Source organism: Mustelus asterias, chromosome 11 (genome assembly GCF_964213995.1).
Source record: "Mustelus asterias chromosome 11, sMusAst1.hap1.1, whole genome shotgun sequence".
NCBI lineage: Eukaryota > Metazoa > Chordata > Chondrichthyes > Carcharhiniformes > Triakidae > Mustelus > Mustelus asterias.
In genome coordinates this window covers 24,075,432-24,096,887 of record NC_135811.1, presented here as the reverse complement: position 1 = coordinate 24,096,887, position 21,456 = coordinate 24,075,432, and the positions used below count along the sequence as shown (strand labels likewise).

Sequence of the window (21,456 nt, the reverse complement as noted above, 5' to 3'; positions counted from 1 at the left end):
GAAGCACCATTCAAATAAGACTGTTGTCTGATCCAGGCGGGAGTGCTGGCTTCCTGCTCATTACATTCAGTGGGATTCTCCGGCCGTTCATGCCAGTGGGATTCTCTGGCCGCCCATTGCAGGGAACGGAGATTTGGCTGAGTGCCAAATTCTTTGTCCTCCCTTTCAGCGGTGGCGGGGCGTGAATGGCCAGAGAATTCCGCCCATTGGACTCATTTTGGGCAGCCAAGCGACATACCTACATTATAACATTTTCATTCACAGAATCATTGAGGTACAGAAGGAGGCCATTTGGCCCATCATATCGTCACCGGCTCTCCAAATGAGCATTATGACTGAGTGCCATTTTCCTGCCTTTTCCCCATAACCATGCCCATTGCTTGTATTCAAATAATAATCCAATGCCTTCTTGAATGCCTCAGTTGAACCTGCCTCCATCACACTTCCAGGCAGCGCATTTCTTACCCAAACCACTTGCGGTGTGAAAAAGGCTTTCCCAACATAAATGGGACAATAGGCATTTGAGAACTGCCCGTGCAGTGATCATAATTTGAAAAAGAACACCCTTTGTGACCAAAAAGACACTTAATCTCGACAAACATACCCAGAACTTCCTTGTTTTCTCCTGATTTCTTCAGGGCTTCAAAGTTAGGCGCAAAACCCACCAGGCATTCATGAATCCGACCAAAACAAAACCCCTCAACATGCTATTTAGTGGCATGTGCAGTTAGTAAAGTGACCAAGGGATTTGTGATGAATCTGTAATTAACTCTGTGGTGAATTGCTATATTTTAGCCGCTGCACGTTTGCCAGGGTAAGTCAAGTGTAATATTCTCAAACAGCAGTGAGTAGCAATAGTGGGGACTCTTTGAGAAAATGGCTTGTTAACAAAGGTGGAGAAAAAAGTGGAAAAAAGTCCCAAAGTACTTTTGTTCTGAAGTTACAGCGTACATCTGAAACAATTCAAGAACTTAGGGGAAGGTTGCGTGGCACAAACTTATCTTTATCCCACTCCAAAGCTTCATCAGAAATCAGAGCCAAAATCTAAAACAGAATTTTTTTTTAAGCTCGTACTAAAGAGTTCGGGCCAACTGACTTATGTTTTATATAAATTTCGCCAGTCTCTCTTTCCAACCACATTAGTCAGCTGGAGAAACACTGCCGTCATATATTACAATGGAAATCAGTGGTTTGAAGGAAGTTGGGAAAAACTGTTTAAATACTCCCCCCCTCGAAAATGAAAAAAACACACATTTATGCGTGAAATATTATTTAGGTCAAATTACTGGCACCAAAACAAATTCAGAGCATTGGTGTTGTTTGGGAACAGTCAACCAGATTGCTGAAGACTTCTGAAAAAAAGCCTTTGGCAATAGTACACTTTTTAGAAGATTAATTTTCGTGATATTAATTTAAGTCCCAATATTGAAAGTCTTTAAATCCATCCACGGTGCAGAGCATGGATAACTGAAACCTTCTCTCAACACTGATAATGAGAAAAGTGAGATGCTTCTTCTTTTAGGGAGATGTGTTTGCGACCATACACTTGATATGAGTTGCAATAAGTGTTCACCTAAAAAGGTGAAACACCCAAAGGACATTAAGGGAAGGAAAGCTTCAGATAAAATTACAAGGATATTGTTCACACACAGAGAAACAATGCCTGAGAAATCTTATTTTCTCAAAAATGCAAATCAGAACAATGTCACGCCATTTCCAACATGACAACATGAAACGCAGATGAAACCTTCCAATGATGTTGTTGCATCAGTTGTGTATGAATGGAAAATAAATCTGTCACGCATTGCTCTTTGAACACAATACCCCTTTTTAAGCCAGGAATTTAAAGGAGGGGTTGACAGCAATGCTCCATCCTGCAGTTTTCACAGATCACAGCAATGAATCACTTGTACCTGAGCCTGCACCAACATAAACTGTCAAAAGCTACCCTCAAAATCGTTTCTCGGCCTTTTGGCTAAGATCAAGTATAGTATTGGCGTCCTGCATTTGACTGAAGTCATGAGGTTACACTGAGGCTTCATTTGAAGCAATTTTTTAAAGCTGTATCTAGGCCGTTTGGCTAAGATGCAAATGAGATCAAGCCTTGGAGGAGGTGCAATGCCTGCTCCAATCAGCTTGGATCATGTAGACCAAGCCCAAGACAGGAAGAGGCTTGCTTGTCTTGGATCGGGAATGTCTCACTTGCTGAGACTTTGAATTGGACTTTGATTGGATTGAATTGGATATAAACAAAAAAAAACTGTCAAAAGCTACCCTCTAAATGACCTTCCGCCTCCTGGATTTACATTCCAACCAAATGCCTCACTCATCCAGTTGCTCTGCACAAATGGATTTCTGTCTACGGTTGTTTGGTCTCACAACTGCCCTTGTGAAGTGATCAGTTTAACCACAATGATATTTAGGCAATGTAAGTGTATTGATGTTTCTTGATAAATAGCACTGCATGTACATCTTGAGCACACTGGGTCCAGCTAAATGATAAATTGGAAAACTATAGCAGCTGAAATGTGGATTACCATCTCAAGAGAGAGACATTGGACGTCTAAGGCTGCTTGTCACTGGGACTCACTGGCTCGTTGAGAGAGCTGGCTGTATTTGGCCAAGGAGCTACATGCAGTGACAAAAGGGAGCACATGGCTATTGTCTGATTTCGTTCGCAGGATAAGCAAGAAGTGGCACTTTCCATTCAGAACATTTCTGGCTGTTCTTGGGACAGACACCACCTTTAGGATCAATCAGTTCTAATAAGAGCCAGTTAAATGAAAATCTGCTGCACTGTTGACTTCACCTTCTACCTGCACAGAAATGACTTCTTAACATATGACAATGTATCAGTGAAAATGTTGGTCGTAACAGAAAACCCTGTTTGCAAAGTCATGCGAGTTCAGATTCAGATTTTTTAAAGTTCAGAATATATATATTTTTTAAATTATTAGCATTATTAGAAACAAATTAGAAATTTAAAAACTTTAAAAATTTTAGTTTTGGCAACGTTATCCTGACGAACTTACATTATTATCTTTGAAAACAGAAAATTTAAAAGAATAATTAATGAACTGCAAGGCCCGTTTGTCAGGCTTTTATCATACCTATGGTACCTGAACCTGGCCAGTAGTCAGTCTCCACCTCAGAACTTTGATCGGGATCTGGAGCCTGGGCAGCTGGGAACTTGGAGGACTTGATGATTTCCACGCCTGTCTTGAGTTGTGCTGCCATTGCAGCTGCATCTAGAGTGGCAACCAGTGGGAACTCAGCACGTGCTACTGTGCCTGAAATAGACTGGGGTTTTCCTACTAGCCTGCTGTAGGCTTTCAGCACCCTCTGCTAATCAGTACAGTGTTAGTGACATCTCTTCATCACAAATAATAATCATATTCTTCTGGCATAAAGTTACTATGCTTTGTTTAGCAACTTAATCATTGTATTAACTATTTTTATAATGGGTTAGTCATAACAGAAAACATCACAAGTAATTATGGAAAGAACTGTAGCACATTTATATATGAGGCCTAATATTGTAGGACTCACTTTTTGTGCATAATATGGCTTATATATTAGATTTAGAATTCCTAACACTCCTGTTAGCAAGCCTCAATGTTGACTGTAGTTAGCTCAAGTGATTTTAATTCTTTGTCTTAATTTAACAAAGCCATTGATTTTGTATAGCAGAGGGTGTAGATTTTTTTTAAAAATCAGTTGACTTAAAGATATTTACACAAAACACAATAATCATTACTTTACAATTTTGGCTGGCGTGAAGGCAATTTTCAAACAAGGGAAATTCACCAATGAGGAGGTACACTTGAGGGGAGTGGAGATTGGAAAATCAGTATTGCAGTGTTGCAGTGCTATCTCCAATTCAGTTTATTTAAACATGGTTTCTCCTCGGTGCCTCCGGATCAATGAGCTTAACTGTTTGTGCAAGTCTACTTATCGAATCTAACAAAAACAATGGCCCACCTCTGAAATACTTACTCACATCTCATTGTGTCCATTCTGTTGTGTTATCCTATTCATTCATTTTAACTAACATTGTACTGCTGCCTGTCCCCTGACAAGCTCTCTGTTCTCTGAACTCCATTACTCAGTTTAGTCCTGATGGTGTGCCTTCCAGATCCATGTCTCTGTGTTTAGTCTATCTTCTTCCAGTTTACCTCCTTCTCCTTGGAAGTTTGTTCATATTCACCTCGCCTTTTTAACCTTCTAGCTACCATTCCATTGTCTTTGCAACAGTACCTCTGAAGACAATGGATGTGGTCATAAATTGCCAATTAGCCAACAGCTTGAAAATTCTAGTTTAATCAATAAGCACCAGTGTGGATTAGGACATAGATGTCCTACTGGTGTTCTTGTTGTCTGAACTTCTGTTCTTAAACAATTTGGTGAACCATCTGTTTTCACCCTGAGCCTCTCCAAGATCTGGCACAGTACCATTCTAAACAAGTTACTGCTATTTACCCCTCTCGCCAAAGGCATATGCATGGTTACTGAATGTTAAATTCTCCAACCACAAAATCCTAGCATGAAATCATATGTGTGAGTTGGAGCCAAGGCGGTAGTGCTGGTTTTCTGACCATGCTCGCCTCGAGCCAACTTGTCACAGGTCGTGCACTGGATTGGAAAATTTATCCCTTTAGTTTCTGCTTAAATTGCTCTATCTTGGTGACTTATTTCCTGACTCTTTTCCAATAGCCAAGGAGCTTTTTTCCAACATCAGTATTTTATTTGAATTTCCAAATCTAACTTGTTTTTTTCCCCAGGATTTTGAAACTACAGGATTTTGAAACTACCTTCAGTATTTCCTTCCACCTACAGCCTTCAGACTTCCTATTCCCTCGTCACTATTTGCCGACTTAATTAATCTCTTTTTCATTTTTCAGCCTTGGTGGAGGCCTTGGTTTCCAAACTTTTTATTTAAAAAAATGATTCTGCCAGATAATTTCAGGGCTAATCAAAGGTATAGCTTGATGATTAATGAGGAGTTCTCCTGGTATGAGGAACAGTTCAGAAACTTGTGTTCAATCTAACTGTGAGGTGTATTACTGTGGCCATGTTTCACTTGGAGGACAATATTGTTTAGAGCAGCTATTTTTATTTGATTTAGTTCAAAATAATGTTTCAAAAACGTTCTGGCTGAGCTCAAGCCCAAGATGGGTTGCAATATCTTATCTTGTCAGCTTGGATCCTGTTTATCTATTTTGTGGGGACCGTGACTTGGATTCAATCGGAATTTGAATTTGGTTTTTGGAGCAAGCAAGGAATGGATTTGCGTTTAAAATTTTTTTCAAAAATACTGTTTCAAAGACAAATTTTTTGTTGCAAATCTTGGAAGAGATCAAAATGTCTGAACTTTGAATTGATGGGTTTCACAAATAGATGTCTGAGTATATGTGAGTTTGTTTGCTTGTATTGTTAATGCTGTCTCAGTGATAGATTTCCATTGCCAATCTAGCAGGTTACCAGTGCCCCCTGGTGGCCCAGATGAAACATTAGGGAACACATACTCCAGTTTCAGCTCCATTTTCCAGGCCTGTTTCTGTGCATGTTGGCCGTTGAAGGACGACCACCTCGGGCGTTAAGTTTGATGACATAATAATCAGATCTAGTACATGTGATGTTACTGCAAGGTCAAGCTAGCAATAAACCCATGAACATTAAAGGAATTCAGACTTGGTATTTAAGGGGTTAAACTGGGAACATTCCCAATTGTCCAGATCAGTAGATCCTCAGAAACCTCAGCAGAACGGCATAAATGCTGGCATGAGAGACATGTTTATTAATAGTGCGAATAATAAATCCTTTGAGGCTTATAATATTTCCACATCAGTCTATTAATTAAATATGATAAAATCTTCTATTTTTATGTTGTGCTGCCTACAGAGAGATGTATTTTTATTTTACTGTGGCACAAATCAATCACTATTATGGTAGGAATGCAGTTTTAAGGAAACAATGCTGCTGGAAAAACAGGCTGGTTTATCAAAAGCTGAATCTTTTTTTTTATTCTTGAAAGGTCAACACTGCATCCAACAATGCAGTGGTTAATGGCTCTATAGAATGCTGGCTCTGGCTAATGGTGGATCTTGGGGGGAGGAGAACGCTTTTAAAAATGGTTTTCCATATTTTAGGAGATTCATCAATCCCATACTCCTCGAGGGAAGTCGCACTCAAAAGGGTGGAAAAGTTTAAAGTTTATTTATTAGTGTCAAAAGTAGGCTTACATTAACACTGCAATGAAGCTTCTGAGAATCCCCTAGTTGCCTGTTCGGGTACGCTGAGGGAGAACTTAGCATGGCCAATGCACCTAACCAGCTCGTCTTTCAGACAGTGGGAGGAAACCGGAGGAAACCCACACAGACATGGGCAGAACATGCAGACTCCGTACAGTCAGTGACCCAAGCCGGGAATCGAACCAGAGTCCCTGGCGCTGTGAGGCAGCAGTGCTAACCATTGTGCCACCTTGCTGCCTTCAAGCTTACCTCCTTAGTTTTTATAAATGATGGTTGATACCATTTCTAGGGCCTGGCCCTCATGGCCTATGATGTACACCCCCCCCCTGTCGATCTGACCAGAGCTGACCGATTAACAGGCTGCTCCTGGTAGCCCTGTCCAATTAAGGATGGCGGAACGTTTCGGAAGTAAGAGGGCCAACAGGAATCCACAGCTGCAGACAGCCAGCATCCCTTGGGGGGGAAGAAGTGGGTGCTGTCGATGTGGATGGGGGAACCACAAGAGGACCTCAAGATGGAAGCTGGAGGCTTCAGAACAGGTTTAGCAAACCGTGACCACAATCCTGAAGCTTTGGCACATTTCCTTCTTCTTTCACGGACAAAATGCACATTTTAAAATTGATCTGGAACTTAATTTATGTTTAAAATTTTTTTAAACCAGGCGTGTTTTCTCTTCAATTCTTCAAATTACCCGATTTAATAATAAATTAAATATTAACACTGAAGAGTTTATATTATTTAAATTTTCCGCTATTTAAATTTGGCAGAATAGAGGCATTTGCTTATTTAGAAAGACCTCCAGGTTCAGGAAACTGACAAGCAGCATGACTGCAAACAGTACTTACACATTAATATGAGTGGGGAAATCAAGGCAGCCACATATTAATGGAAGAGTGAAGTAGAATCATGATCGTGAGCAAAACAAAAAGCAGAATTATAAGGAAACATAGAAAAGTACCTAATATCTAATAACTTTTAAAGTATGAAATAAATGGATGAAAAACATGCACAGTGAACAATTCTAGTCAAAAATCCAAAACAGCTCTTGCAAAGTTACTGTCCTCAAAATGTTGAATTGGATATTGAGGCTGGAATTTTCCAGTCTCACACGCCCCACTGTGGCTGCCAGCAAGAATGAAGAATTTGGCGCTCAGCCAAATCTCCGTTCACTGCAGCAGGACTGGAGAATCCCAACTGTAGGCAAGATCAGAGAATTCTGGCTTTAGTGGTGCAGTTACTTAATATATACTAGACTTCCAACTAATGGACCAAGCTGTGCAACCATCCCAGATTCTAGGATAAAGATCACCTCCCTCTACTGACTGTAGGTTCTTGATGAAAATAGATGGGCAACCTCAACCTGTTTCCTTGCAAGTCTGAGTGTAGGTCACAAACTTTCCATAAAGTGCCACAAATTTGGACCGATTTAGTAACCTCACCCAGGGAGGCAAAAAGGTGGCAAGCAAGTACATTAAAAATAAAATTCACCTGGTGCAGTAGGGTGCTGACACTGATCTGAAATGCAAAAGCTTTCCATTCTCCATAACCGGTGAAGGCAAAAAAGAAAAATGCAAACCCCTCTCTCCCAAAAAATGTTTTTCTATTTAATGCTCCAATCCTGCCCACCATCACATTGCTAAGAGTCTCCTTTCTATATGGGTCAGCGCTTCACAAGGTTGTAGACTTCTCCAGAGTTGCCAATACTACTCTGAATGGAGAGAGGGCAGCAGTCTGAGCTACATTAGACAATATTCATCCAAAAATACTGAAACCCTTCACATTAGATTTGACTTCTGGGATTTGGTCTCATAATTATCTAACCATGGAGCAAACCATTTCAATTTTCATCTCATCCAGGTGCTGACATAGCAAGAAATTCTTAAACTTTCAACAAAGCTCAGGAATAATACATTCAATTAGCTTTTTCAGAAGTCAATAATAAAGAAAGGAACTGTACCATATTGTTTGTAGATAGGAGGCTTTCTGTATATATTAGTCCCTTGATCTGTGGAAAGAAAGTTATGCAGTGTATTAGTTATTACGTAATGCCTTTGAAAAATGAATCCTTTCTGATATCAAGCAAAGCTGAAAAGGCACAATGATCTAATACAGGACGCAACACAAATAATAGCAAATGTCAATGTGAGATGCTAGGTGTCCATCATAGGGGATGCCAACAATCAGCTTTAGCAATGACGCAGCAGAACACCAACACTGCAAACTGCAAATGCTTCAGTGTATGAATAATCAGCACAAGTTTAATGGCAACAATTTCTGCATTTTGCATGAAACATTGTCTGCCACAAAGAGTTTCTGCTTCTAAAGTTTTTGATTTAAGTACATTCTCAACTGATGTCCTATTTTAAATGTGTCTGCTGGGCATTGTCATTTCTCTGGTAGAAGTCAAAATAGAATTTAACTATGAACAACACTGCATAAGCTATGTTCTGCATCACAGGTTGCTTGCCAGAGGTGTATATAAATATCTTCAAGATTGTTAACATAAATTAAGTTATGAAAAGCACTATTATCATATGAAATGGGATAGGATGTGGAAGGCTTGGTGGTCACCACCAAGACAGACTCGTTGTTGCATTAGACAGGGTTAATACAGTGACCTGCACACTCAGTGTGTCACTGCAGGCTGAGTACCATTCTAGGTGGCCCCAGTACAGCATCAGACAGGATCATTAAATGACCGTGCAAGGCTGGTACAACTCTAGGCAGGAACAGTATTCATAGAGTCTCTACAGCGCAGGAGGAGGCAATTCAGCCCATCAAGTCTGCACCGACTCTCTGACAGAGCTTCTTACCCAGGCCCACCCCCGTAACCCCACACATTTAATCCACTAATCCCCCTAATCTACACATCTTGAGACACTAAGGGGCAATTTAGCACTGCCAATCCAGCTAACCTGCACATCTTTGGACTGTGGGGGGAGACCGGAGCACCCGGAGAAAACCCACACAGACATGGGAAGAATGTGCAACTCCACACAGACAGTGACCCGAGGCTGGAATCAAACCCGGGTCCCTGGCACTGTGAGGTGCAGTGCAACACGGCTAAAGGGATCAAAGGGTATGGAAAGAAAGCGGGACTGGGATACTGCAAGTGCATGATCAGCCATGATTATATTTAATGGTGGTGCAGGCTCAAAGGGTCGAATGGCCTACTCCTGCTCCTATTTTCTATGTTTCTAAGACATGGTAAAATTGGTGTGTGACATTACACCAGGTCAATGTATCATCAGGCAGATTTCGCGTGTCACTGCACAGGGATAACGTGTTGGCTGGCAGCCATTGTGAACTCAGTTTTGAGGTCTGTTTGGACACATTAGTGAAGTAGACGATATCTTAATCATGAGTAAGTATGTGACCGATATCTCTCAGCAGTTTTAGAAGCAGTGCATAAGCAGATCAATGGCAACAAGTTTAAAATAGAATGACACACAGCTTACCTTTCTAACCATAACCAGGAGGAACTGAGAGCAATATGATACATAAGTTTGGGTTTGTGTGTCTACTTTATATTCATTAACTGAGATCTTTCAAACTTGATCATGAGGGATGTACTTCAATAATAAACTGCTCGAAGCAGAACACTGGATTATGGAATATTACAGCCTCATTGTTGCTGATAGGACAAAAATACATAAAACACACAGAAAACACAATGTGCTGGGAGAGATCTAAAATGCTAACACAAGACTCTTTCGTCTGCCTATACATATTTCCAGTTCATCAATTCAGTGCATGGATCTGCCAAGAACTTTGAAATTAGCTTTCAATTCAGAAGCTGCATTTTCTAAACTCATAGAATCATAGGATCCCTACAGTGCAGAAGGAGGCCATTCGGCCCATCAAGCCTGCACCGATCCCACCCAGGCCCTATCCCTATAAACCCACATATTTACCTGCTAATCCTCCAGACACTAGGGTCAATTTAGCATGATGAATCCAACTAACTCGCACATCTTTGGACTGTGGGAGGAAACCGGAGCACCCTGAGGAAAATCACGCAGACACGGGGAGAACGTGCAAACTCCGCACAGACAGTGATCCAAGCCGGGAATCGAACCTGGGTCCCTGGCACTGTGAGGCAGCAGTGCTAACCACTGTTTCACTTTGCCGCCCCAAAAGGGAAGTAACTGTGTTGGGGGAGGGGGGAAAAACCTGAAGGTTTACACCCATGGTCATTTTACTTCAGCACTGCCACCTTAACAGACCATACTCATTCCTGCATTGTCATTTGGTTATTTTAATTTAGATGTTACCTCTGCTGTCTGCAAGCAGAAACTGTTTCAATATCATGTAGTTTATAGTGCACAAGATAGTAGGGCGATAATTAATTTTCCTCAGACGATCAGAAGAACTGGTCCATGTGGAAGTCAAGAGTTTCTATTGCAAAAATGGACTTTGGGGGATGCAAATTGGACACGACAGCACCAACAGCCCATCCAGAGATACAACAGTACCTCGGCACATTCACCTGGCTGTCTCACTGACTCTGCTGGTCATGTCTCTGTCCCTAGTTTGTTCTCACAGCTCCTCTCTTTGGGCTAAGGTTTTCTCAACTCTCTTGTAAAATTCTTTACACTTAGGATAACTTCCCTGAGAATAATGAATCCCAGTTTGGCTGATAAATGTGGCGTCATTTTGGACAGAGTTCTGAAGGTCATGGACACACGTCCCCAGTCTGTGCTCTGGTCTCTGGTTTCAATCAGGTGGGGATAAGAGGTGCCGGAATTAGCCAGCATGCTTCTGAATTTGGGCAATGAAAACTCAGCTATTTCCTGAATGCCACTCAACATTTCTACTGAAACAAAGATTCTGATGGAAGATTGCATGCATGGGAATGTCAGCCAAGGACAGGCTTCTCTTTGGTCTTGATACCACCCTCGGGGTGAATACTCTGCCAACACTCACAATCCAGGCTCAAGCAAGAAGATAAAGATAAGATAAAGTTTATTTATTAGTTACAAGTAAGGCTGACATTACACTGCAATGAAGTTACTGTGAAATTCCCCTAGTCGTCACACTCCGGCGCCTGGACCTAGCCAGTACGTCTTTAAGACTGTGGGAGGAAACAGGAGCACCCAGAGGAAACCCATGCAGACACGGGGAGAATATGCAAACTCCACACAGGCAGTGATCCAAGCCAGGAATCAAACCCGGGTCGTTGGCGCTGTGAGGCAGCAATGCTAACCACTGTGCCACCGTGCTGAGAACTATTGTGACCAAGGCTGGAAAGTCAGAGAAAAAGAAAGAAGAATGAATCCAATTGAGATAAAATCTGTTTTCATCAAACAATAATCTGGATAATATGAAATTAAATTATATGATTAGATTGTGATTGTCATTCTGTGATTATTTTTTACAGTGACAGTAATATCTCTTCACATTATCATAAGGGTCTTAATTTGGCAATTTGTCATGAAAACGGGCGGCACGGTGGCACAGTGGGTAGCACTGCTGCCTCACAGTGCCAGGGACCCAGGTTCAATTCCAGCCTTGGATCACTGAGTGGAGTTTATACATTCTCCCCGTGTCTGCATGGGTTTCCTCCGGGTGCTCCGGTTCCCTCCCACAGTCCAAAAAGGTGTGGGTTAGGTTGATTGGCCATTTTAAATTGACCCTAGCATCAGGGGGATTAGCAGGGTAAATGAGGGTTAAGGGAATAGGACCTGGGTGGGATTGTGGCCAAATGGCCTCCTTTTGTACTGTAGGGATTCTATGATTCTATGAAAACCGTCACAATGTATAGTGAAAGCAAAAAATATTGCATTATGATGAAAGACTACCTTGGCTTGTATTTCCACCTTAACTGCTCAAGTCAATTTGTTGTTGTAACAATTCAGTGTCTTGCTGCAAGTGCATTCCCTCTCATTTTTGTTACTTGACTTGTGTGAAACAAAGTAAAATCAGTCTTTAATCAGTCATTGAGGCTTTTCCACCATTTATCCGACAGCTTTATTATCAGCACCCCTTCACCACTACCGTCTGAAGCAACCAATACTGAAATTAATTGTCCATAGCAATATATCTCTATCTACAATGCATTCCTTTTATTATTAATTAAACATACTGTTATAAATAATAACCTTTTGTGATACCTTCAATATTCATTTATGCAACAGACCTCCAAGAGACCAGCACATCTGGTAGTCAGACAACATTTAAATGTTGCTAATATGTCCACATTCATATACCTTACAACTGGGATCTACAATAACTGTCTAGTATTTTTACTTTTCCTACAAAATTAATGCATCTCCACGCAACATAAAATGCCAATGCAACTCAGTGTAAACTCAGTTGACAGATCCAGGCCTATAGAATGGTTCATGTACAAGCATTGCAAAGATACTGCCTGTGTTGTCCATTATTTATCTGACAGACATTGCTGCTATAGTTTTGCTTCATGTTGATCAGGCTCAGTAATATACTGTCAGGTGAAAGCGTGAGTTTTTGAAGTAAAAGTAGATGGAGGACAGAGAGTAGGTTGCTGCTTTTTGTTATATCCAAAAAGGGACTGAGGTAGGGTAGGAAATTATGTCTCATGTTTTAATTTTTTACTGCTGAGCGTCCACCCAAAGCTATCAATATCTTAACAATTAATGGTTGTACGTTATAAAGCAAAGAATTGTATTTCTGTTCAAAAATACAACCTACTGAGCCCCATTTTAGAAATCTCCAGACCAAATTGGATGAGTGCGAATTCCAACAGACGCGGACACATATCCACACTGTGAAAGCAGTCTGGCGACCACATATGTTAGTGAGTGGCTTGCTTCGCAAGTGTGAACACAGATTAAAAAGCTGCATCCAAAGAACCATGTGAGGAGAAATGGAGACAGGACATGGAGACATAGCTACAGCCTGTACTGCAACGCTGAAACTGAGGTGCTTGAACTCCTACCTGGAAGATGGAAATGTTTGGGGGCCTGAACATAAGATGGTGTCGGGGGCCTGCTGTCTGGTCGACTAGGGACAGGGGAGTTCCGACCACTGGATGGCTCATTGCCTCCAATAAGAAAAGTAAAGGATAATGAGAATGGGAGAAAAATTTTTTTTTTTCATTTTATACAACAAAAACGGATGTGCAGCAATAAAAGTAATGAAAATTAATCTAAAGATTACATTACAGCAAGGTGACTCCAATTACGTTTTAATGGTGTGTTAGTTTAACTAGCAAACTTCACACATTCTTAAAGGACACTCATTTAAAAGAAAACTTTCACTGGGTAATGTATTGCAAGATTTTGTTTCCAATAAAATACAGACAAATAATTCTACTTTAACATGAATGAGCAGAAATATTGGAACACTGGACCATTTTGGAGTAATTCTATAATGCAATACTTCAACATCCAATTTGGCATTATAAATATGAAACACATATTTATATATCAAGGTCAGTGTGTATTACAATCCCAGATGGTTAAATAAACTACATTTCATGGGCAATAATCGAAGAATTTCCATCGCTTGAATAAGAGGTAATAATTTTTTAATTGGATGATCTGAATAGAATGCTATCCTTTCATTAATCATTGATTCTGAAAGGGCATCTCTTCAAGATGATTATTCAGCTGGTCTGGATAGAATTGAAGAAAATTAGAAGTCATAATTCGCTACATATGAAAGATTGTAAAACCCAATGTAAACATTTGTATTTGAATCTTATTGTAACCAAGAGTACAAGAGGTTGATTCTGCACAGCATAGCTTGTAAATAAAGTAACAAAGTGGATTTAAATACTGGATATTATAATCCATTCCTTAAGAAAAAAGGCACCATCACGTTCAAAATAATATACAAATAATCCTGCAATCTAATTTAAAATGCCAAAATTAAAGAACATCCCTGAACCAAACAATTACCAAAGGTGGCTTCACCACAAAACATAGCAGGGAGCCAAGGCCAAGGAGTGGAGGGAACTCCAAATGTTTTAGTGTCTGCACTGACAATGACTTCTTGGTGTTGGATTGCCAAATGTCTATTTCCCGCCAACACCAAACAGTGTCTGGTGAATACCATCAGCACAGAACAGTATATGGCTCGGGTCACTGTTATGTCAGGGTGTGTAGTGCTAAAATCTGAGACTAATAACTGCAATTTACCCTGATAATGTTTTTAAGATAGCAATACATCCCAAAGTGCTTCACAGGTGTGTTACCAAACAACATTTGACATCAAGCCACATGAGGAGTGTCTCTAAAGAAGTGTGTTTAAAGGAGTTGCTTAAAAGGGAAGAGTGGAAAAGCATAGAATTTCAGGGAGGGAATTCGCGCGCTTGGGGATTAGGCAGCTAGAAACATTGTCACTAACTATGGAGCAATTATAATCGGAGATGTGCAAAGGCCAGGACTGGAGGAACACTGATATCTCAGAGGGTTCACGGGCTGGGGGATGTTACTGAAGTAGGGAGGCATAAGGTCATGGAGGGGTTTGAAGGCAAGGATGAGAATTTTTACATTTAGGTGTTGCTGGGCTGGGAGCCAGTGTAGGGGATAAGGGTTTCTGCAGCAGGAATTAACTGTGCAGATAAGCAGAATATTAGGAAATTAGGCACAAGTGGCAACACCATTCCATATAAAACATTCATTCAGCATTAAACGATCTTGGTGGAGATTTCCCAGCCCTTCCCGCCGGCAAGATCTTCCCATCCCTCCAACAGTGGGACCCCCCTGTCCTCAGGTTCACCAGCGGCAGGGATGCAAACAATGGAAACCCCGTTGACAGTGGCGGGACTGGAAAATCCAGCTGCCTGCCAATGATGGGCTACCTCTGCCACTGCAAAACATGGCGTGCAGGGGGGGAGGGCGGGGGCGGGGGGGGGGGTAGGAAAAGTCTTTATTGGCGGATTCTCCAGGTCCGCTAGCCCCCGGTGAGTATCGCGATGGCCTGGAGAATCAGGAGTCGGCAGAAAAACGGGTTCTGCGCCAATCGCCAAACCCATTGCAACCCTCCCAGGCCGCGCTGCCGATCAGGCCCCGCCTGCAAATTAAAATTCACAACTTTAAAATATAATTAGCGGGCTTGAAGTCTGATTCAAATAGCTCTCACTATTCACCCGCCTCTCCTGCAGGATCTGCACTGAACAGGCTTTCGTACAGGTCCTGACAGGCGAGGACCTAGCATATCGGACCCCGAGGGTCAAGGAAGTACCAGAAACCCCTCGGCAATGAGAGGCATCCAACTCTCCCCCCCCCCCCCCCCCCCACCCCACCTCCCCCGCCACCCACACAGGCATGAGGTTTATCTGATCCGACCTCCCACTTAGGCCCCCTAAAGTCCCTCTCCCAGCCCTCCCCCACATGCTCTCCCTTCCCTCCCAGACCTACAATTCAGCACCCTGCACACCCCCCCGCCCCCCCATCCAGTTCCAGTTTGCTGCTGGCGTGGGTACATAGTCCCAATTCAGGAAAATTGCAGCCATTGTCTTTATCCCAATCCATTCAATGGGCAGCATGGTGACACAGTGGTTGGCACTGCTGCCTCACAGATCCAGGGACCTGGGTTCGATTCCTGGTTTGGGTCACTGTCTGTGTGGAGTTTGCATGTTCTCCCTGTGTCTGCGTGGGTTTCCTCCGGGTGCTGCGGTTTCCTCCCACAGTCCAAAGGTGTGCGGGTTAGGCAGATTGGCCATGCTAAATTGACTTTTAGTGCGCCAGGATGCATAGATTAGAGGGGTTAACGGGGTAAATATGTGGGGTTACGGGGATAGGGCCTGGGTGGGTTTGTTATCGGTGCAGACGTGATGGGACCGAATGGCCTCCTTCTGCACTGTAGGGATTCTATGAAATGTTTAATGCTTTCCTTTTTAACATCCATGCCATGTAAGGACAAAGTGCAACACAAAGCTGTTACGTTTTTTGTGCTTGTAAGTCTTTGAAAGTGAAATCGTGGGCAATGACATACCTATGTAGAAGGAAAGAGCTGAAATAAATGTCAAAACACATTTCGGTAAACATCATTGAAAAATAGGAATACAGAAAGCATGTCTCAAACACAAAGTAAAGAGTAACATATTCTGGTTCTCAAATATATTCTGTGAAAGGCTGTCTAAAATCAGGGCTCAACGCATTCAGTAAATACTTCTTCTTTGTTCCAACAAAGTCTATTCAAGCCACTGCACTGAAAATAAAACTAGCCTGTCCTGCAAAATGGGTAATTGGCAACAGCACATCATTTTGGAATGACTAATGCACTAAAATCGTACATTGCACAAAAACAAATCATCTTTGGGGCTATGGTATCATGAATGGAGTCAGTTGTCTGGCATCCTGAACATTCTTTCTCCTCTGACACTTGAGGTCATTCTAACTGGGTATCATATTATCAGTAAGAGTTCTAATTGCTATACAATCAAACAGGGTCAAAGTCATTTTTTTAATAGGGACTACATGTCTCAATCATTAAATAGTTAGATTGAATAGTTTTACTGTAACCTCTCCAGTATGAACAGTATAGTTGTAACCTGATAACAAAGTGAGTTAAAGGGATATGGGGAACAGGTAGGAAGGTGGATTTGAGACCAGGAAGAGATCAGCCATGAGCTGATCGTATGGCAGAGCAGTCTTGAAGGGCGAACTGCCCACTTGTGCTTCAAGTTTATTTATTAGTGTCAAAAGTAGGCTTACATTAACACTGCAATGACGTTACTGTGAAAATCCCCGAGTCGCCACACTCCGGCGCCTGATTGGGTACACTGAGGGAGAATGTAGCATGGCCAATGCACTTAACCAGCACGTCTTTCCGACAGAGAGGAAACCAGAGCACCCGGAGGAAACCCATGCAGGCACGGGGAGAATGTGCAGACTCCACACAGAGAGTGACCCAAGCCGGGAATCGAAGCCGGGTCCCTGGCGCTGTGACGCAGCAGTGCTAACCACTGTGCCACCTTGCCGCCCTGCTCCTAACTCCAATGTTTGTTCCTATGTTCCTAACTTCTCCAATCTGGAAATCTATTCTTTGGAAATGCCAGTTGCCTGGAAGCATTTTGAGCAGATCCAAGTAACTCATGGTATCATTTTAGTACAGTACTTTGGGAGAGGAGACATGAAGGACGGAGTATTTGGATAAGTAATTTTTATTCCAGCTTTATAATGTTTTATCACTGTTCTATGCTTCAGAAAAATATTGTCTGTAGTGCTTACTGGTTCACACACTTGTGGTTAGGCATTCTAATGCGATTTCATAATCTAGAAAATTCTGAAATCCAGAAATGACATGGTCCCAAGCATTCCAGACTAAAGAGGTTACAGTGTATATGATGCAGAGAGCAATAACCTGAGACATATATTACTGTACACGACAGTACATTTAATGAAATTAGTTACCACATTTCTGCCACCATCAACAAGATAACTCATTGATGATACAAGAAATTTGCCTATGCATTATGACCAGATCAAACTTGAAATTGCTAAACTACAGGTGACTAAAGAATCAAAGTTTTTACAAATTGCCTTCTATCTCCAAAGTAGAGACTCATAAGAAAAAATGAAGTAAAAGTTTTTCTTTCCAAATCAAAAATCAGCGAGAATAGCAAGATCAGGTTACATTGAATAGAAATATAATAAAAATCATTTTAAAAATGGGGAAAAAAGAATGGGAAGAAGGACAGAACAGACAAAAATGAAAGCGAAGAACGTTCCAGGGCCTTGTATCATGACACTGCAATGGTTGGTTAATTGGGAAATCGCAGGTGCATTGTCGCAGTTGTCCTCTCATTTAACACTCACCAATTTTCAGTAAGTTGCCTGCTATGTTTGAGACATTGAAAGGTCCTGCCTTAGTGTTTAGATTTCATGGATTTTGTTTCAAGAGAGTATATTAGAAACCCTACCATGTGAAGGAGGCCATTCGGCCCATCGAGTCTGCACCGACAGCAATCCCACCCAGGCCCTATTCCCGTAACCTCTCTATATTAACCCTGCTAATCCCCCTAACATTAGGGTCAATTTAGCATGGCCAATCAACCTAGCCCGCACATCTTTGGACTGTGGGAGGAAACCGGAGCACCCAGAGGAAACCCACGCAGACACGAGGAGAATGTGCAAACTCCCCACAGTGACCCAAGTCGGGAATCGAACCTGGGTCCCTGGCGCTGTGAGGCAGCAGTGCAAACCACTGTGCCGCCCTGGACTAGCATAATAACAAAAGCTGCTCCTGGCAGCTCTATCAATATGTTGCTGCAATTGTTAGTGTTTGTTTCAGTGACTCAGTGCATTGTCCAAGGGGCAAAATGATTCACTCTCGTATGAAGCTTTATCTATTGTTGAAGGTTCTGGATCATTGATGCAATCTTGATGCACAGGTGTATGATAGGAAACTTTTAAAGAGAAAACACTGGGAATGTACAACAGGTCAAGTGCATTTGCAACAGGAAGAGAGGCTCATTTTCTGGGTCACAACTGAAATTAAATCTCTCGCTCTTAGATGCGGACTGCATTTCCAATGTTATTTGTTTTAATCTAAAGTAATACAATGTCATCTTTGGAGATTAATTTCATGAAATGTTACTATTTTAAGTCACAAGTTAAAAACAACTGGAACTGTTGAAATTATATCAAGCCTGAACCCTTATATTTAACAAAATGATTACTATGGTGTTATGACCATTGGAGAGAGAACACATCAAAATATTATCTCAGGCAGAAAAATGAAAACATCATCAATAGTGGCAGCTGAATGTACACAATAGCCATGATAATAACTTTTTAACAGGAAACACATTCAGAAATGACTCTTCATGTTCTCAATTACTCTCTTTGAACAGTATAAAGATTGCCATGCATTTCATACATGTTGGATACACTATACATTAACAGATTAGAGTGAGGCTTCACAATGTTAAAGAGGATACTGAAATCCCTATCAAGTGCCTCAGGTATTTTACTAAAGGTGCTGCTACACAAATGCAAGTTGAAAATTTCAAAACTGAGATTGGTAGAATTTGTTGGGTGATGGTGTTAAGAGAGTTCACATCTGATTGGATGGTAGGACAGGCACCAGGGGGCTCCACATCCTTCACCTGTTATTATGTTAGAAAAAATAAGATACTTTTGGATATTTGCCAACATTTCAGAAAAATGCCAACGAGCATTAAATTTAATGTCGGGTATTTGTGAAGTGCTGCTATGTGATTCGAGGATTGATAAAGGGTAATTATTAGAATACCATCTTGGCTAGCCAAGTCCAGCTTTTACCTACCTATATGGAGCATGACACTGGCCAGAGTTTACAATTCTCTCAGGGTGGGTTGGCCATAAAATGCGGTGCCGTGCAGGCAGCGTGGTTCTTGCACCTACACACCCCGCTGTAATTCTACCCATTCATCCTGGGCCAACATTGTGCCTTGAGTGGCCAGGTAATGGTCACGTGAGGGCCACTTCCTGCCACTGCTGGCATTCTAGCCAGGGCTGAGGAGGCCGGTGCCAAGTATCCAGTCCAACAGGATAGGGTGGTAGCCGGTCAGGGAGGGTGCCTCCTTTTCAGGTCCCCTTTGCAGATGGGAGGCTTCCCTAAGGTAATCCCCATGTTTCCTCTACCCACTGCCTTGTCCAACGCAGTCCCCATCCCTCTTACTGGTGCAAACTGGTCAGTGCGTGTGGTCATGCCGTCAACATTTTCGCTGGGGATCAGGACCCTGCCCCCAGTGTAAAATTCAGCCCATTATATTGAAATGGGGAAAATCAGTGTGAGTGGAGCCATAACTACTAGTCTGCAGGGACAGAGAACACTGCACCGCCCTGCAGCAGAATAGGCCTGTGGGCAGATTGGATGAAAGGCAAAGGCTGGGGTTATAAAAACTGATGAGCAGATCATTATAGAATCAAGCGAAACATCCCATTGTAACACAGTGAAGGGTCTTAAATTATCCTGGAGTGAATGGCAATGATTGTTGACTGAAATAAACTAGTGGAAAAAAAATGCAAAAGCAGTTCAACCTTAATAGGCTGCTGGTAATTGCAGAGTTTTCAATGCAATTTCTATTTAAACTAATCAGAGTTTACCGATTTCCCCTCAGTATCACAAGGCTAATCTCCCAATTATTATTGCCCCAAAAACTCCCATATTATTCTTCATTTCGAGCAGTGCAGCTCCTTGGACTATTACACCATGACAGAATCCAGCTGCTACAACAATGGACAAGTCTCTTGTGATGCTCATCCAGAACCTCACATTTTTCACTTCCTGATAGTTTTCATAGTTCCAAAAGGTATTTTGCTTCCCACAACAGGCCCACCTGGGGTTTAATGATGTAATGGGGACATTATTTACCCAGAGTGGATTTTGGGTGGGTGGGAGAGCTGAATGAATGGGGAATGCACCAGCTGACTTAAGTTTCAGGCCTCATTGAAATGCCGGTGATCCTCTTCCTGCCCACAGGGTGAATGCCGGTGGTTTCCAGATAAGTGGCAAAGAAGAGGTATTGGGGAGGATCTTGTGGGAGGTAATGGAGGGGTTGGGATGCATGATGCCCAGAGCAGGAACACATGCTTATTCTGATCCCATAAAGGGCATTCTTTAGCTCAGCTGGAAGGCCTTTCTATCTTTCCCATCAACCTGCTTCAGTTTGGTGGGAAAGTGTTCCAACTCAAGGCCCCAGTTAAAATACCTTTGAGGTTCCCTTGAATCTATAAGACCCCAGTTTACATAAATGTATGAGGCATCTGTCTAGAAATCCCTGAGAGTTTGCATTCAAGACAGTGGTTAAGAGCCGTGTCTGGGCAGGAAAGTAAACATTTATAACTACTCATCCTCCCTCAGTTTATTTGATTTGGTTTAACTGGTCGTTCATTTTGCTCCAAAAAGATTATAACCACTCATTTGGTTTCCACTGGGCGGTTAGGGTTAAGATCGACCCCCATGCTTTTACGCTTGTTTACTTTTTGTGTTGTCCATCAAACAAAGGTCCGAGGCTCCTCCCTGAAAGTAGCCAATGTTACACCTGTCCACATTCAGAATGAGTGCTCCAGTAAAACTAAACATCACACAAACCTTACATTATTATAAACTACATGATTCAAAATGATTATTTCTGCAAGCTAAGAACATTCCGGTACGCATCTCAGCACTTCATAAAATGAAAATGACAGCCCACTAAAAAGCAATTCTTTGAAGTTGAAAACCTCACAACCTCATTCGAAATACAACTTGGAAAAGTATAAAAGCTGAGAAATACAAAAGTATC

At 41.9% G+C, this 21,456-nt stretch overlaps 1 protein-coding gene and 1 non-coding gene across 2 annotated transcripts in view; one reads left to right on the top strand and one right to left on the bottom strand.

Annotated features, from left to right (window-relative positions):
* The window catches only part of ablim1b (actin binding LIM protein 1b), a 261,285-nt gene that overhangs the window by 24,700 nt on the left and 215,129 nt on the right, over positions 1 to 21,456 (bottom strand). The window contains exons 14-15 of the mRNA XM_078223256.1: positions 8,209 to 8,256; positions 3,111 to 3,248 (exon numbers count right to left, since the gene is read on the bottom strand). Of these exons, the coding sequence (XP_078079382.1) occupies positions 3,111 to 3,248; positions 8,209 to 8,256 (186 nt within the window). The remainder of the gene's footprint in view (positions 1 to 3,110; positions 3,249 to 8,208; positions 8,257 to 21,456) is intronic.
* LOC144501026 (U2 spliceosomal RNA) lies at positions 1,956 to 2,154 on the top strand. The gene has a single exon (XR_013499030.1). It is a non-coding gene; the product is annotated as a U2 spliceosomal RNA (small nuclear RNA).